Source organism: Macaca thibetana, chromosome 8 (genome assembly GCF_024542745.1).
Source record: "Macaca thibetana thibetana isolate TM-01 chromosome 8, ASM2454274v1, whole genome shotgun sequence".
In the NCBI taxonomy this organism is placed as follows: domain Eukaryota; kingdom Metazoa; phylum Chordata; class Mammalia; order Primates; family Cercopithecidae; genus Macaca; species Macaca thibetana.
The window spans coordinates 92,574,296-92,593,345 of NC_065585.1; the positions used below are offsets into that span (position 1 = coordinate 92,574,296).

The following is a 19,050-nucleotide window of genomic DNA, read 5'->3' on the forward strand; positions in this document are numbered from 1 at the left end:
CTGCCTGTGCTGTGCCAGGCCTTCAGGAGAGCAGGTAACACGGTGCCACCGAGCATTTGACAGAAGAATCAGAATTAGCTTCTGGACAAAACTGAGCCAAGTAAACCCCAGGAAGAGTTGGTGGCCAAAAACCACTCAAAAACAATTTTTAAACAAATGAGGTTCTTAAACAAAGAGAAGCACATCCTCTAAAAATAAAAAAGATATACATATGTATACTAGGCCATCCAAATTCAAAAGATTCCAACCACAAATTATTTACCTAGGTGATTTAGGGAATTTTTAAAGCAACTTTATTTTGAAATTCATTTTTAAAAATCTGAATAAAGTTCTCATTTTAAAAGGTATATATATTCTAGTAGCTATCTACTTGGAGAAATACTAAAATAGCTTCCTTCTTAGTGCCTTATCATTTGGTTGTTCAGGCTGTCCTATGAGAATATAGGAACCAATATTATAATTATTAATGTTACTGAAATTACTTGGGTAAGGGGTTCTAGAATGAATACTGTCCATCTATGCCTATAGATGTGTTCCTGTTCCTCAGAATTCTGCCTCTCACCTTTAGATTCTCCGTCTTCTATGACAATGACACCAAGCAACGTATCAAAGATGACTAAAATTACAGTGCTTTTCCCCTTATCAATATATGTTCTCTTTTAAAAACATATTTTTGGTTAGAAAAGCAATTGGTAGATGGACACATTTCAAAAAACCAAATAGTCGATTTTCAGTGTGTGTTCTCGGGCTCCTGGCGGGAGAGCTTGGTGCCAGGCTGCTCCACGGAGCTCATCCTGCATGCCCAGGTGACAGGAGCTCACCGCATGCCTCAGCCTTTCAGTGCCAACCAAGTCTTAACTGCAGAAACCAAACAATAGATGTGGTGACGAGGGTGGAGGAGACAGAGAGCACACAGATTGACTTCCCAAAGGAGTTTGTTATGCTGGGAGTTCTAAAAACCATTTTCCCATGAAAATTGTCTTCTTTGCATAGTAGTTGCTAAAATGGGATAAATATGGTGACCTAGATGGTCACTTTGTGCAGAATCCTTCTGCCAGTGCATGCATACACACACACACACACGCACACGTGCACACATGCACGTGCACACATTTGCATACAACTGTAACAATTTCTCGAATCTATCCTGGTTGGACTTTATTTTCTTAATGTTGAAGAGAATCTCATATATTCCTGAATTAACAAAAGATAATTATTTTAGCAAAAGTGAGAGAAAGCCAAGGTAATTCACCCTGAAACTGAGCCTCTGATGAAACCATGCCTGATGTGGGCCTTTTCTGTTGTCAGTTCTGCCTTTTACTTAATGTAGGAATAAGCAGAGACAGACTTTGCCTCCACATTGAATGCTAGCCTGATTCTCTCTCCCCTATTATTTGATTCTTCCATGATGGTAGGCTACTAGTATGCTTATTTCTCATAGCTCAAATCCATAGATCTCTTGAGCTTCATGTGTAGAAACAAGGGTCTTGAAATATACAGCTTCAGCGGAGCACTTTGGATATATTAGCAAGCTATCCTGGTAGATGGACTCATAGCTGAACCAACCAAAGGTCTCTAAGTGCTGGACAGCCCTGGCCACAGGTTAGGGTCAGTCATAGACTTTGCTCTTGAGGAGCTTACCAATAAAGCAGGAGAAAAGAAGTGACCCTCTGGGAGCTGTCCCTGCCTTCAGGGTAGAGAGCTAAGCTTGAAAAGGCGAGCTTCCTTTCGTCCAGGAAAGGCATGGTGGCTTTGCAGGGAATTTGACTAGAACTTGGTTGAGGGTTGATTTCTTAGTTCCCCTCTATTTGCATCCAGTTCTTTCTTTTACACAATGAGCATCTCTTATTTGCATAAAGCATCCCATAGGAGCATGAATTACAGATCTTACCGTCACCCATGGGCACAACCATTTTGACATCAAGCCAAAGAACACTAACTTTGAAATTGCCTTCATGCCCACATGTTGGGGCTAATACAGATTAACTGGCTGTACGCAATCTTACAACGGACTCCAAGCTTAATGGGCGATCTGAATTGGTGCTTTGTAAAATCGCTACTCTTATAGAAGATCATAGGTTGTTTTCAGAGGGGCAAAAAAACTTTGATTTCCTACACACTTTAAAAATATAATGAAGGATGATATGGACATTCCAAAATGTTCTCCTCCTTGCAAAGTCTCTTGGCTCCCAAAACTGGAACATGTCACTGATCCACCCCTTCCCAACACAGAGGGCTTATGCTGCTGTTCACATGGTCATCCATTCACTCAACCAGCATCCCTCAAGTGTAGGCTCCCATCACGCTCCAGTCTGAAGGCACCAGTGCTGTGACATTGCCAATCACTGCCCAAACCAGAGCCCATTATGTCCCGAAGGCAGAAGATTTTCAAAGGAATTATTTATTTGTTAAAATACAATCCAGCATAGATATAACATATTTGTACCACCAATATGTATCTCTTTGAGGAATTAAATCAGGAGAAAACAATTAACACTATCAATGCTTAGTGGATGACATAATGGTTAAAGGTAAATTTGTCTGAAGTATTAGCTTTATTTACTTAATTTTTTAAAATTTTCTTTTATTATTATTTTTTTGAGACAGAGTCTCACTCTGTCGCCCAGGCTGGAGTGCATTGGTATAATCTTCACTCACTGCAACCTCTGCTTCCCGGGTTCAAGCAATTCTCCTGCCTCAGCCTCCCAAGTAGCTGGGACTACCAGCTTGCGCCACTACACCTGGCTGATTTTTATGTTTTTAGTACAGACAGGGTTTCACCATGTTGGCCAGGCTGGTCTTGAACTCCTGACCTCAGGTGATCTGCCTGTCTCGGCCTCCCAAAGTGCTGGGATTACAGGCGTGGGCCACAATATCAACTTTATTTTTATTCTAAAACTTTTTTTCTTTCTTTTTTTTTGTTTTGAGAGAAGATCTGCTCTGTCACCTAAGCTGGAGTGCAGTGGTGTGATCACAGCTCATTGCAACTTTCAACTTCTGGGCTCAAGTGAGATTCTCCTGCCTCAGCCTCCCAAAATTCTAGGATTACAGGCATGAACCACTGTACCCAGCCTGATTCTAGAACTTGGTTGTAAGATGCATATAGTGTCCTTCATTTTAATTTGGAATTAATATGATTTGGAAGACACAAAGGGGCCACAGCTCCAAAGAGCTCCCCTTTGGTCTTGCCACAGGGCCACAGATGGGAGAGAGTCCTGGGTCTACTGGGCCTCCTGAGCATCTTCCTCTGGTACAGGCCTCAGGCAGATGCACCCCCGTTTTCTTCCTTCCTCCCACCCTTATCACCAGAGGTAGGAACAGGCCTTACAGTCTATCTTTATCCTCATCACTGCTGCTTGCCAGGCATTCTGTTGTTTGTTTTGGTGTTTTCCCCACCTGTTTAGACAAAATGGCATATGCAGAGTGTGCCTTAAAAGAAAACAAAAAATTGACACTTGCTTGAAATGTTTAAAGTTCAAAGTCTGTTTTGTGCTTGAATAAGGCCTAGAAATAACATGATGTGGCATCGCCATTCTTGCCGCCTGGTATCAGGAAGTCTGGCGACCCTCTGGGCGGTGAGAACCCTGATGCCGCCTTTTCTGGTAACTTTAAGAGCGGGGCAGATTTGCCACACATTCTGAGTGAAATGTTATGAGGGTCTTGGGTCAGGGATCACAAGGCACTGGTTGATACAGGTGCAAGGAAACCAGATATTTAATAATTGGCTTTTTAGCCCTGTGTATAGTAGCCTAAGGACATGTCTCTTTTGGTATTCAGAAACCTCGTTCAAATCCCTGAATCTAAAGTAAAAGTTGAAAAAACAAACTCGGTCAAATTATTATGATTATCAGCTGTCATTTATGCAAGACGTATTATGTGCCAGGTACTATAAGTAAGCATGTGGCTCACATTAATCCCTTTTAATCCCCTAGAATTTCTGTAAAGCAGATATTATTATCCCATTTTGCAGATGAAAAAACAGTAGTACAGAGATACTAAAGTACTTTCTCTGAGTGGCACAACCATAATTATTGGAACAGAAATTTTAACTAATGCCTGTCTAACTTCTCTTCTTAAGATCTTAGAGCAGCTAAGCTCCTGGCCAACCAGCGTGGACTGTGATTCCAAGTCCCAAAGATCTTGGGGAAGCTGTTTTAAATTTCATTTAAATTTTATACCTTATATTAGTTATTTCTTCTCCGATCATTTCTCCTCTGTTTATATTGAGTGTATTTTGCAAATTTATAATCTAAACAGCTTTAATAATTACCATTTAGTAAGAATAAGATATTTTCATTTCATCTGTTTACTGTTAATACCCTGCTTACTTTGGAAACATATTTAACATAGCTTTCAGTATGGAAAAGATACCCCCAAAACAAAAAACCTTGAAGCAAGAATAAAAAACATCAGCTGCTAGATGAAAGCCAGGGGCTAATTATGGCAGAAACCTAATCAGAAGGACACTTAGTTTTGCACTTCCTCTCAGCCAAGTCAACAGGGAAAAGATGGCAGGTGACCCATCCTGTATTCAGCAGACAGCTTGCCAAGTCAGGAAAATAGTGCTTTCTTGTTTTATCAATGTTTGGAAAATTAATAATTTTCACAAGATAACATTTAAGTTAAAATTCCAATTTTATCTTTACTTTGTCGCAAACTTTGAATGTGTGATCACTTAAAATTGCTAAAACAATATAATGTTATCATTTGCCTGAAAAATAGTAGAAGAAAATAGCCACAAGCCTACCTTCTATATGCAAAGACCTACAATCGTTTTTGTATTTTCCTTTTGGTTCTTTTTCAGAAAACACATTTCTCTCTTTTTTCCCTAGTTGCAAATATAGTAGGAATGCCACATTGTTCTCTGCTGTCAGTGATACAAGTATTTTCCATGTAGAAACAGTGTTCATAATTATCACTTTCCTGACCACATAATATGCCATTAAATAGGGGTAGCATATTTTCATGAAGTATTTCTCTGTTAGTGGCCATCTAGGTCACTTCTTATTTTGTAGTAAAGGTAAGGATTACAATGAGTAATTAGTTCAACCTTCAGTTTAATTATAATTTACATTAAATTATAAAATTACCTTCACTAAAAATCTATATGCATAAAAAATAAGTTTCTTGAAGGCAGAAACAACCTATTTTCCAATTTTATTTTCCCTAGAATATAGTGTCTTAAAAATGTGAAGTGCTTTCTCAATAACTTAATGAATAAATAAAACATAGGTAGTATCATCAGTAGCTCAAAAGTGGCTGGAATCGATGGCCTGGGATATCCCCTCTCAGTCGGAAAGAGCATGAATAGCAGTAATCCTATACCTACCCCCAAGAGAACTTTAAATTTAAATACTTAAAATAAGGATCCAGAATAACACTTGAAGAAATCAGAATATTAGAAGTTTGAGGGGGTGGGGGATGCATATCTGCCACAGCTCCCCCAGCCCCTCCCTCCCTTTTGTGCTGCCATTTGGAGTTTCAAGCACAGAGAGAAGTGATGCCCATTGATACTGCTCTGAATAAAAGCCCATGCTGTAAACGTGTGATCGCCCATCTATGGGCAGAAAGGGACCCTTCTCTGGTACTGCGTGTAATTGTTGAAGGCATCTGTGCGCTCACTTAAAGCCCATCTGTACCCTGCTCCCCAGCGAGCCGCCCGCTCTCTCCCAGTGAAGTCAGGTGCTCAGAGCAGCAGGCTGGGCGCAGGATGTAGGAAAGCGCCTCTTTTAAACATTAGGAGCGATTGACTCGAAATGTGTAATCGTAACAACTCCTAGAATCTATCATTGTCTTAATGGACTATTTAGAATTTTTGTCTGTAAAAACTAAAATATATATTAATCTTGTCTTGGAAGAGTTGATATTTTTCAGAGAAATCGAATCTGCACTATTTATGGGTTTTGCACTATAAAACTCTGCAGCCCAGTCACATGGCTTCTTTTTCCTAAGCCATCTGTCACAGAGGTCTGGAATTTTATGTGAATGTTGGTTGTGCAGTCTTAACCCAAGTTTTTTTTTTTTTTTTTATGAAAAATGTCAGCAACTACAATATTTAGCATTTTACTTTACGTTGGCCATTAAACTTGATTACTATAGCTCTGTTTCATTGCTATTTACATGTCAGCTACGAAGCCAAAAATTGTTTTGATGCGCTCCTGGCAGAATACATTGTGAGATCGTGGAGAGAGAGCACACGTGGCACTGATATGGTTAATATCTTGGATTTTTGTAACTAAGGTTTATTAATGCTGGTATAAAAATGTATTTGATATTATACAGATGGCATAAGATGTTGTGGTTACTAAGTTATTATCCCGGATAAGCTGTACTGCCAAATTCGGGGCTTAAAACTATCACGAGAGATTAAACTATTTACTAAAAAGGGACAGAAAGATACGGCCAAAGCATCTTAGTACAGCATATTAGAAGTGTATTTACCTCCCACAAATGTAGTAAAGCATAACTATCTCGTAGGCTGAGAGATTGAAAATACGAACTTTGCAGGTAAAACAAGCAAATAAAAGAAGGGCTTTTATTTTCTAAGTCAGGCACAAGCAGCAAGACCAGCTGACGCAGACCAGTGGCGCCTGTTTGGGGGCTGGGAGTGAGGGTTGTTTAAAGGGAAGAGTTAAAACAAATCCCCTGGGAAGTATCTGGTTACCACAAGAGTTAAGGATCTTGCTAAATATTCAAAGAAGAGTGGCCAGCCAAAAGAAAAAAAAGAGAGTAGCCAAATTATCAGGAAGTTAATTTTAAATTGATGGAAGATGGAGAAAATACCAGAAAGGTGTTATTTGACCCATTTAGAAAAATGACAGGCACCTTCCTCCTACCTTCGGAGAATGACTGCATAGTAATGTTCACAATTCATGACACCACATGAGCCGTCCCAGTGTGCGAATCTTGCAGAACATACGAGGCACGTGAGCAGTTTGCTGGAGCTTGAACCAAATACAGGATGGGGTACTGTTCCTCCTGACACAGAAAAACAAAACCAAGAAATAACACATGGCAAAAGGTAGAAGGTATCTCAAGAAGAAATATTGTGCAGTGAATTTAGTTTTAAGTCTCACACTAAATGTGGAGAAAATAAGCCCTTTTGTAGTATTCTGAAGTTTTCACTATAGGGCTTCAACCTCAGTCAGGCTGTCAGCTGCTACCCAAAGCACGCCCTCTATCACCACCGGGTGAAGTGTGGTTTGCACTGTCTGCCTCCGTGTCCCTGCCCCCTACAGTTGAGCAAAGCGTTTACGGCTCAAATAGCCTAGGGTAAAATGTTGCTTTTATATTAGTTTAATATTCCAATAAAAATTATCTTCCAGCGGGTTATTTTTGCATATTTCTCATGTGAGATTAATATTATGATTTGAAGGGTTGGAAAGTTATACATGCCTTTTGATAAACACAAATGTGAATGCTTTAAATGATGAATTGGGAGTGATAATTCTGTAAACTAGAAAAGAAGATGTAAAGCTAAACTTGTAAATGTGTGTGTATATGTGTGTGTGTGTGTATATATATATATATTTTTTTTTTTTCATAAAACCATTTTAGCCAATACATTTAGTATTTGGAGCATCTTATTTACATTAAGCTTACTTTGTTTAAACCCAGAAACACAAAGCTCACTAATGGGGCTGTTCTTAAAGTCTGCCTAAGAATTGAACATTACCCAATGCAAATCAGAAAGCTAGATTTAAAAGCAGATATACTTACATAAAAGCTTACATTTAAAATGATCCCTTAAAAGCCCCACATGGCTAGGCTGTAACTGCAAACTGCTTAAATGGTTTTCTGTTTCCTATTGTATACCAGGGAGCCGAAATAGAAGTGGATGAAAATGGCACATTGGACTTAAGCATGAAAAAAAATCGAATCCTGGACAAGGCTGCACCCCTAACTTCCTCTAACACTTCTATTCCAACTCCTTCCTCTTCCCCATTCAAAACAAGCAGCATTCTGGTCAATGCGGCATTCTATCAGGCTCTTTGTGACCAAGAGGGCTGGGACACTCCTATCAACTATAGCAAAACTCACGGGAAGACAGAGGAGGAGAAAGAGGTACTGTTTCCATATGTCAATCAGTAAGTTGAAGACAGCATGATTGCAGGGTATCACTAGCTCTTCCCTCCTAAATTATGTTTGCACATTCCTGTTTAGATGATATGTAATTTTGTACCTTGCTTTAGATTTTGATAAAGTGATGATTTTTAATGCCAGAGGAAATTCATTAACAAATCCAACTTTCATTATCACTTGCCTAAAATAATGTCACTATAGTGAATTTTATTCCTATTAAGGCTGAAATTTTGTGCCCTGCCCAAGAGATTATATTATCTATCCCTTCATATAACAGCTGTAAGGGGCAATGTATTGCTCAACATTGAAATGCCAGCTTACTAATTCTCTCTGAACCAGAGGGTTGAAGATGAAATCAAATCAGGGTCAAGTAAGAATCTTTGAGTCATGTCAGATTTCTTTCCATGGTTTTGTGAAGGAACTGTGTTAGCATACCTATGTATAGATTCATTGTTTTGGATCAAAATGTTGGATGTCTAAATCAAATTAATCTTAAAGTCAAGGAGATCTATTTGTGTATTTGATTATCTTGGAGGTGGTTTTGGCCCCGAAAGCCAGATGGTGCGACGGTGCAGGAATCCATCTAACCTTTGCCTTATGGCTTGAGCCACCTGACTAGACCTGATTAGCCATGGACTACTCAGTGTCATTCAAAAGAACTGATAGTCAGAACTCTCAATTGTTTAGACTCTATGTAATTGCAGATGTGACCTTAATTATTACAGTAAGTAATCCTATTTAGCTGTTTGTCAGGGAAGTTGTTGATGGGCTTGCCAGTTGATATGTGTAAAGAACTGAAATAGCCATTCTCTGCAGAAGTGTGCAACACCCTTTACAGCTTTTTGAAGTTTAGAGACCTTGGGTGGTGAGATCTAATTTGATTTTTGCACATGCTTAACATCTCAGAGTATAAGTCAACATACACAGTTTTGATCACAGGATTGGGCTGTTTTTCCTTCCCTTGCCCTTCCCTTCCCTTCCCTTCCCTTCCCTTCCCTTCCCTTCCCTTCCCTTCCCTTCCCTTCCCTTCCCTTCCCTTCCCTTCCCTTCCCTTCCCTTCCTTTCCCTTCCCTTCCCTTCCCTTCCTTCCCCTCCTCTCCCCTCCCCTGCCCTCCACTCCCCTCCCCTCCCCTCCTCTTCCCCTTCCCCTTCCCCTTCCTTCCCTTCCCCCTCTCCTCTCCCCGCTCTCCTTCCTCCCTCCCTCCCTCCCTTCTTTCCTTCCATTCTGTCTTTCTTCCTTCTTTCATTCAGCACAGTTTTGCCAACATCTCCAAGTCCAGTCAGTGACATGGGACCTGGATATACAGCAATGAATAGGACATGCTTCTACCATGCCTGTGTGCCACAGTCATGTGTGTGCTCAGAAGACTGACCTGTAACCAAATATACTGATAAACAGAGTAACATGCACAGGCACACAATGTGGAGAGGGAGGAATGGCTAACTGCATCAGGTGGCTGGGTGTGGACCCCTGGAAGACGCCCTCAGCATCTGAGGCAGCCTGTGTGTCTCCACCACTCAAGCCATCACATGAAAGGATGAGGGGATTCACACACTGCAGCTTTTGATTCGATTCTCTCATACTGGCCTTAGTCATTTTATTCTGCTTGGCTTTTCAAGATTCACCCAAAGCATCTAAGAATGGCCTTAATTAATCTATCATAGTACTATTTTAGAAGAATCATTTATTAAAATAATACATGTTTGACTATAACAAACATGAAACTGACACATGCAAAGTATAAGAAGCTCATTTGCCTTAAATGACAACCACAAACTGGCAAGAGTGCATCTTTCCCCCGACCACTGTGCCCACTGCCACCTCAGACTTGTGCCAAAGAACAGAGGTTACACCTAATTCTGACTATGTGTATCATCTAAAAGTCTGTCAGTGTTCACATCCCTCGAGTATCCTGCACATCTTGACTGAAATGGAAGTAAGCAGTAAGCTAGGAAGTGGGAAGGTTAAGAGGCACAATTGTGATGAGATCAAAATTGTTGACGCAGAGTTAGCTTTGGGTAAGGGAATGTCCTTCAACTCACACGACTGCTTAATCTCCAGCCAGGCCACTGCTGCTCAGATCATGGCACATTGCGTCTACAGCCCTAAAGGGAAACCTGACCCTTGGCCCAGGATGTGTGGATGTGGGTCCAGTAGAAGTCCTTATGTTACAGGAAGGACAGTGTCTCATGAATTAAGTATAACTGCTTCATGCAGGTTCAAAATCCCACATGTCTCATTTCTGGGAGTATCTCAGTGCCATGTGCAGAGTGGCATTTGGGCTTTCTGCACTCATCCTTGTGATTATGGCGAATGCATTCACCAGAAAGTGTCAGGCATAAGCATCCAATCCTGGGTAGTAACAAAACACATTTGCCTCAAGTAGGTTCTCATCTTCATCTAGGGTGTCTTGCATTGTTTGACAATGATTATACTTTTGTGCCCTCAGCAACGATGTCAACATTGCACTCTTCATGTTCTCAGAGACCCGTTCCTATCACCTCCTTAGCCACAGTTCTTATCACCTAGAATGCCAGAAAATGAGATTTCGTAAGAAATATTTTACGTTACTTTTTAATCCTGCTTTTGCTTAATTTCAAAAAATCATCTGGATTTATCTTTGTAGCTTTATAGATTCAACTTGAGTATGTTTTTATGTCATGCATATATATCTGGGACAGTATTTCATTTCCCAGCAAATTCACACACACAAAATGGGATTCTTTAGAGTGGATTTATGCTCTTTACAGAATGGCTTACTTACTCCAGGTCTGACAACACAGGCTTGGACTGCTACAGTTTTCAACCTAAGTATTGTGACATCTGGAATTTAGAAGCTATGTGGGAATTCAGTGTCACTAAGAGTATCAGAGAGGACTTTGGAGATGCTAAGTGAGCTCTTGGACTCAAAGTGCTTGCCCTAGGTTTGAGCTGACAGAATATTTGTCTAAGCTAAATGCTTATTGTCCCAGCTATCTGAACAGGGTGATTCATTGCTTGGGGACGCTAAGGCTGGTGGAGACACACACATAAAAGTACTTCTGAATCACTCTAACTCCTGATATGGTTTCTCACCCTTGTTCTCTGTTCCCTCATCTGTGCCAAGGTAACCTACTAACAGTACTTTTCACATCCTGTTCTGAATCTTGAAAATGAAAAATGTAATGTTTGGTAGGTATTATTCTGAAAAATTAGATTGTATTAAATGTGCTCATTGAGAAGCTATCAGAGGGATACCACGTACGATAAAATAAAGATAGGGAATCTTTATATACAATATCTCATTATCCCAATAATCCTGAAAAGCAGGATGATTATCAAATTTTTTAGAGGAGAAATTTGAACCCTAGGGAGCTAAAGTTGTTGCTCCTGGTCATATGAAATTAAGTCATAGGCCTAGAATTCCCTACAACAAAGAAAAAAAAAGAGAAAAAGGTAAATGAGGAAAAGGAAAAGAAAAAAAAAATCACCAAAAACTGGAGACTGTTTAGGGAATGTTGAGAAAAATTTAATAGTACAGACAAAAGAGAAGAATGAAGAAATGGCAGGTGGCAAGGTGTGTTGGCAGCAACAGTTGTCTAACGTGTTTCTGCGGGTGCAGGACTGGAACTCCTGTGACCCAGGCAAGTACACACGATGTGACTACAAAAACCAGTTCCAGGACTGGTCCTATTTTGTCACTTTCCAGTGAGCTTCCCTGGAATAGCTACGTGTGTTCTAGACAATCTATTGTTCACATTTGGAGACTGGAATGTGGTATGTCCCTGCTCCCACCCACATCTTTCCCTTTGCCACTTTCCTCTCCCCCACCACATAAGACACATACACAACCAGAAATTGAGTGATTATTTCTAATTCATTGTTATCTAGTTCATATGCACAACAGTTGCTTAATTTTGGTGGTAATTTTCAGAAAATATTGTCTGTCTCTCTCAGTGAAATAGCCTGTCCAGATGCCCCCTAAAAAAAATTCCTGAATTTGGAAAAAACTCAAAATATCTCGAAAGGAAAGTGTTGAGAAATAACTAGGGCTGTCACTTTCATTCAACTGTCAGTTCTCCAAAGATTTCAGGGCTTAAAATGTTAAGAGTGCCAGATGCTATTATCTGTTATTCATGTTACCATTATGTCCTGGTCTTTACTGAAATCAATATAAACTTCCATCTGTACGTTAAAGGAATTTCATTGCATGCATGTACTCTCTAAACACACACATATATACCACATCCTCTTTTACACAATCACAAAATAAAATTATTATTTTCAAAATTATACTTTAAATTTTGGAAAAAGATTTTTACAAATGCTATTGATTTACACTGGCTGCCGTTTAGGAATTCATTCAATATAAAATGCCTCCATAACAAAACTAATTCTTTTAGTGACAGCCACCTAGATTTTAATACATATACTCTCTGCAGGTTTCTAAGGGTAGAATGTTGAGCAAAGAAAAGGGGAAAAGACAATTATTTCATAAAACAATTGTATGCATATGAGTCTATGTGTTAAAGTTACAAAATATTTAAAAGGTCATATGCAATAAAATTATCCTGTTGAAACATTACCACATATTACTATACCAAAATAAATAACATATATCCTGCAAGTTTTATGTTTATATTATTTAGTAAAATAATAACTTAAACTTTCATAATTGATTATTTCTTTCAAAATTCCCCCATTCTCTTGCCTTCCATAATTATAGATTCAGGCCTAAAACAACAGCTAGAAACTTGTAATCATCTGTAAATATACAGGTCATCTTGGGGAGACTTTGTTCATAACTTTGCCATAAGTAATAAAATGGCTCTTTTTACTTTATGCCATTTTCATTAAAAAAAAAAAAAAAATCAGCATCTAAACAGAAAAACGAAGGCTGTTCCACGTTGAGACAATATTGGATTTAGCATTTGTATCTACTTTCAAAAAGCCAAGACATTTTTAAATTATAGTGGAAAATACTACTCAGGCCAAATCCAGATAGGACTAAATAAAGTGGATGGTGGAATTATCAGGTTTAAGGCCTTAAAATTTGGAATTTTTTTCATTTTAGCCATTTACAGCATAACACTTTAAAAGGATAAGCGCTAATCATCTATTTTGCTGTAGATCCCATGGAGGCAGCATTAAACTAGCACCTCTCTTTGCATCCTAGTGTGGAATTATGATCAAGCACACATTTCTCTTTATCTTTAAATTGTGTATTTTTATCGGCTTCTATTTTCAAACATTTACCAGTAAAACAAATGAAACACTTAACACCATCAATAATATTGATGAATTGTCCTAAATCAGGTTTCATTAATGTAATCTGAAGACAATGGCACTTGAGACTGTGTACCGATGTATTTACTACAGTGTGTTCTTATGTAAAATAATTGATCGAATTGTTATCCAAGTAATTAATGAAAAAAATTACATTTGCCTTGATGACTAAGATCAGTATTTAGAATTTTTCTTTGGTTGGGAAAATCCAGGAATTTTGTTTATTTTCTCATTGCTTTTGAATGTAGACTCAGAATTACTAAAATTATATTTTGCTATAGTATTTTTATATTCATTTAATTTAAAAATATTTATTTTGAACAATTCAAAATAGTTTACTTACCTTAAATATATCAGTACTTTTGAGATTTAGAAGACAGTTTTTTTATATTAGTTCATCTGGTTTTAATATTAAATCCAGAAATTATTATATTTACTGAATACAAGATTAATGATGAAAGTAAGCTAATTATGTGATCGAGAAAAACCATCATTTGTTATCTGTGAAATAATACATCACTTGGTAAATAAACTCTTTGAAAGGATTAGTGAGTCTTCTTTATGAAATCAAGGTCGGTATTAAACTTAAGAGAAGAGCATGAAAATTAGGAACATCCAATAAGACATTCCATCCAGGAAGGAAAGTGACAGGATACCAACTTAGCAAAATAAGTAATTTCAGAAAAATGGGAAGTAATACAAAAGTAAAAGGAATTATCCAGAAAGATCAAATTAAATGCCTAAATACTGTAGCCTCAGTTATTACATATTTAAACGAATAATTTAGATCTTAATTATTTGTACATTAAAAAGGGCATTCAGTTAACCAAAACTTCCCCCTTTTCTGTTTAAAAGTTTGTGTGATTCATTTTTGCAATATTTCTTTGGCTTTACTGCTGTTATGACTGCTGGATATATAAACAATTCCTGTGCTCTCTAGGGAGCATTTCTAATACAAGAAACCTTGAAACATACTAAAATACTAATTACATGGCTCAAGAAATACCTACCTCTGGAATCACATTTGCCAAAATGAGAACTTTTGAAAGGTGTTCCATATCAATTCCACTTTTTCATTCTTCACTTAGGATAAAGATCTGTTGCAACCAGGACATATTATTATTATCTCATTTATTTCTTTTCTTTTTTTTTTTTTTTTTTTTTTGAGATGGAGTCCTGCTCTGTCGCCAGGCTGGAGTGCAATGGCACCATCTCGGCTCACTGTAACCCCTGCCTCCCGGGTTCAAGTGATTCTCCTGCCTCAGCCTCCTGAGTAGCTGGGACTACAGGCACGCACCACCATGTCCAGCAAATTTTTGTATTTTTAGTAGAGATGGAGTTTCACCATGTTAGCCAGGATGGTCTCGATCTCTTGACCTTGTGATCCCCCTGCCTCGGCCTCCCAAAGACCGAGGATTACAGGCATCAGCCATGTTGCCTGGCCTATCTTATTTATTTCTTATACAAATCCTCTAAGGTATTTCGGCCAAGTCCAAGTCCAAGTCCAAATCCAAAGCCAAAAACTCAATCCTGGCCCCAGTGATTTTAAATCTAGTTGTCTTTCCAGGGTTCCCTAATGACTTCTGTGTTTGTTTTTGTTTGTTTGTTTCTTTTCCAGAAAGACCCAGTGAGCTCTCTAGAAAATTTAGAGGAAAAAAAGTTTCCTGGAGAGGCCTCTATACCAAGCCCTAAACCCAAGCTTCATGCGAGAGATCTCAAAAAGGAACTAATCACGTAAGTAGTGCCCAGTGCCATGCCCTCGAAGATTCTGGAACGAAGATTCAAGTTCATGACTTAGAGTTACAATATCCTGGCTTATACAGTTGACGTTAGGGTGATTTCTACCAGTCAGCAATTAAACATTAGACATGCACCTCACCTGAGCTAAGAGGGTGTACGTGGTCATATGCTAACAGAATTAAAAACCTGTTGATTAAAAAACAAAATAAGGTAACACAATTAGAATGCTTCTTAACCTGATAACCATTGACCCGCAGATCTAAGGGTTGACTTTGGGGACTCTACCAACCTTTTGACACTTGATGTAAATTGTTATTTGAGCAAGGGAGTTACTGGTTTTCATCGCATTTTCAAAGGGGTTCTGAGGCCCAGAAGAGTTTAAAGGGCAGGGTACCCGAAGGCAGTAAGTACGAGTTATGTACTAGTGGGTGAATGAGTGAATGAAATGCAGGAAACTGTTTCCCATGTGTGATTAAATATTAATCAAATCTACTCATATATAAATCTATTTAAAGCTGTCAGTTAATGAGAGTTTGCAGCAAGGAGTAACGCGCCCACTTAGGACAGGCCTGTACCCTCTCTTCTATATCCCTCATCAAAAATATGTTTAAACTTTTCAAAGAAAAAAAACTGTAAAAACCTCTCCTGACCCAGCTTCCACCTGGACTCTCTATGTCCCCCTCCTTTTCCAGCTGAACATATCCAGAAAGCTGTTGCTACTGTGTGATGCAGTTTCCCTCCTGAATCTTTCCCAGACAGATCTCCAGGGACCTTCCTTCCCTCAGCATCCCCTTCCCCTATCAGGATCTTGGTCCTGGAGCCTCCTGTTCCTACTTGACAGGCAGCAGGATGCCACGGAACTGATCTCCCTCCTCCACAATCCATTGTCTACACTTGGCCTCTAGGATGCCTCACCTCTGGACTCTTCCCTCATCTCACTGCTAGCCCTTCTAGACTCATGTGTAGCCATCTAAAGAGTAGGGTGCCTCTAAGCTCCATCCTGGAACCCTTCCTTCCTGCCATCTGCACTAACTCTTGCTGAGGACTCCTTGGCTGCCACCGTGCTGTGACCGCCACATGTCCACCCACCACCCCACAGGAGCAGTGAGTGCTCCCCTCCCCCAGCCTCCCGCTTTGTGCTTCTTGCTTCCCCTAAGCACTCCAGGAATTAGGCAGGGCCTTAGGCCTGCTGTTCCCTCTGCCCAGAATGCTGTCCCCAAGGCCTCTGCAGGGCCCACATCCTCTCCTCCCTCAGCACAGCTCTTCTCTCAAACATCACTTATTTGAGAGGCCTTCAGGCTACTGTGCTTCCCCACCCCCAGCCCTGATGCTCCCATTCCCAGATCTTTTCTTGACTTCCCTCCACTCTATTTTCTGCCTCCCTCACCAAGAACAAAGCCTCAGAGGGCACGAAGTGGGTGCTGGGGGTCTTCTCTCCTCTGTCTTTGCTCTCTACCTTGTCCGCATCATTGGTTCCTAATATTTATTGTGCAACCTCTTATTTCCCCTTATTTCCTCTTCTCTACCTTGTTCACACCATTGGTGCATCATATGCACTGTGCAACCTCTTATTTACCCACCTACATGGACAGTGACTTGGGAGCAGGCAATACATTTCAAATGCAGGTGCCAACAACAGGGCCTTGTACATAGTAGGTGTTCAGTAAAAATTATTCCAAGTCTGTCATCGGATTGCCCTGTTGACATGTGAATGACTTTAAAATAAGCTTAGACTCTGCATTCTCGAAGGATTTTGTAGGCAAACATTACTGGCTGAAATAGCATGCTCCCTTATAAACCTGATGTCTGCCTAGGGCTTGGTAGTTGATGGTAACGGATGGTTCCAAACATGCTGGAACTTAAATCGGATTGAACACGGTTTCAGGTTCAGTGACTTGAGACCTTAGAAGCCACTTCTAACTTTTTAGAAACTTCTTAGAAGCCACGTAGGCCAGCCAGACACCTTTTCCCACGTGGACCTGCTGTTAGAAACTTTTCATCTTTGTGTGTATTTTTTTCCATGTGTTATTTTTAATATCTTCAAAAATGGCAAATTTTTATCCTTCAAAGGTAGATTGTTGGAAATTGATAAAAGTCATCCCAAACTAAATGTAGTGTAAAAGATTGAAAATTAACCTGCAATAACATTTTGGGTTAGAAAAATGAAGCATGGTTATTTTGCAAAGGGCACTTCTCCATGGTGTGAAGGTAAATATAAAAGAGGAAGGATTTCAAAAAGATTTTGAATGATTTTTTGAATATAATCATTCCAAAAATTCTTAAGAAATTACTCTCTCAGAGGCCTTATAGTTCATCCATTTCATTTTATTTTATTTTATTTATTTTGAGCCAGAATCTTGCTCTGTTGCCCAGGCTGGAGTTCAGTGGTATGTTCTCGGCTCACTGCAAGCTCCACCTCCCAGGTTCAATCTCCTGCCTCAGCCTCCCGGGTAGCTGGGATTACAGGGGCCCACCACCACACCCAGCTAATTTTTGTATTTTTAGTAGAGACAGGGTTTCGCCATGTTGGCCAGGCTGGTCTCGAACTCCTGACCTCAGGTGATCCACTCACCGTGGCCTCCCAAAATGCTGAATTCCAGGCATGAGCCACTGTGCCCAGCCTAATTCATGCATTTTAGACAGGGTGAGTGCTTTAATGGCTATCACTTATTTGCATGTATCTGCATTGGTATATTTGTTTTGTAAAAGTCATACCACATTCCATGTCACCCTGTCCTTATTATATTATGCTTTGTGTTTCTAACAGTACCTTGATTACTCACCAAAAACTTTGTTTAGATTAGGACTTTTTGGATGTCACTAATTATCTTAGAATTTCCTTACGGTTTCAGTGCCACTTATTGAGAAAACTAGCTAGTTTCTTTCTTCCAATTTTTATATTTTCATCTGAAAACTTTCCCAAAATACATCACCCAACTAATATTGGCACATGTCATTATGTAAGATATTTCACTCTAGATTTGGAATTTAGTCTAGCTATCAAAATTCTAAACTGCAACGTTTCCCTGTATAACGTTGTCTCCAGTTCTTTCATCATTTCTTGAACTTTTAATACCGCCAAACTTAAAAATAAATTATCAACTAATTAAATGCATATTTTATTATTATATTTTATAGGTAATTTATAGCTGATGTTTAAAAACCGCTGGCACTTCTTGGCTTCTCCTGGCAATATTAATGGGAGTAACTTAAAAATATAAAATAGGCCAGGCGTGGAGGCTCACGCCTGTAATTCCAGCACTTTGGGATGCCGAAGCGGGTGGATCTCCTGAGGTCAGGAGTTCGAGACCAACCTGGCCAGCATGGTGAAACCCCATTTCTACTAAAAACACAAAAATAAGTCGGACGTGGCGGTACATGCCTGTAATCCCAGCTACTCAGGAGGCTGAGGCAGGAGAATCTCTTGAGCCCAGGAGGCAAAGGTTGCAGCGAGCCAAGATTGAGCCCCTGTACTCCAGCTTGGGTGACAAAGCGAGACTCCATCTCAAAAAAAAAAAAAAAATTATACATGTATACAAAATGCAATGCTGTTTTTAACACTAGGTGGCGATATATTTCTAAAGTGGGAATTCCCAGGCAATTGAAACACCTCTCTGAATATTCCAGTTGTATAATGTTCAGAAAAGATTTTTTTACATTTAGTGAGTGAATGGCACTTGCAAGATAACTCAGTCAAAATGTTAATAACTGGTTTTTGTCTTTACTTTTTAACATATATTTATAGCTTTTACAGTATTTTTCTGATATCTCATCCAGGAAAAGGGACGGGGAAAGGAGACAGAATGACTTAGCTTGGATCAGACCCTGAAAATCAACCATTCCTTTGAAAGACGGGAATGCTGTAACTCTTATAGTTTCTTTAGATACCTGAAAATGATTGGAAAGTGGATCACAGGAATAAAAATACTTAGAAAGTGAGAACTCAGAAAATATAGGAATAG

At 39.3% G+C, this 19,050-nt stretch overlaps 1 protein-coding gene across 3 annotated transcripts in view; it reads left to right on the forward strand.

Moving 5' to 3' along the window:
• Positions 1-19,050, forward strand: part of ST18 (ST18 C2H2C-type zinc finger transcription factor) — a 122,258-nt gene that overhangs the window by 74,979 nt on the left and 28,229 nt on the right. For all 3 annotated transcript variants that reach the window (XM_050801790.1, XM_050801787.1, XM_050801788.1), the window contains 2 exons: positions 7,819-8,064; positions 14,967-15,082. In XM_050801790.1, coding sequence (XP_050657747.1) covers positions 7,819-8,064; positions 14,967-15,082 — 362 coding nt within the window. The remainder of the gene's footprint in view (positions 1-7,818; positions 8,065-14,966; positions 15,083-19,050) is intronic.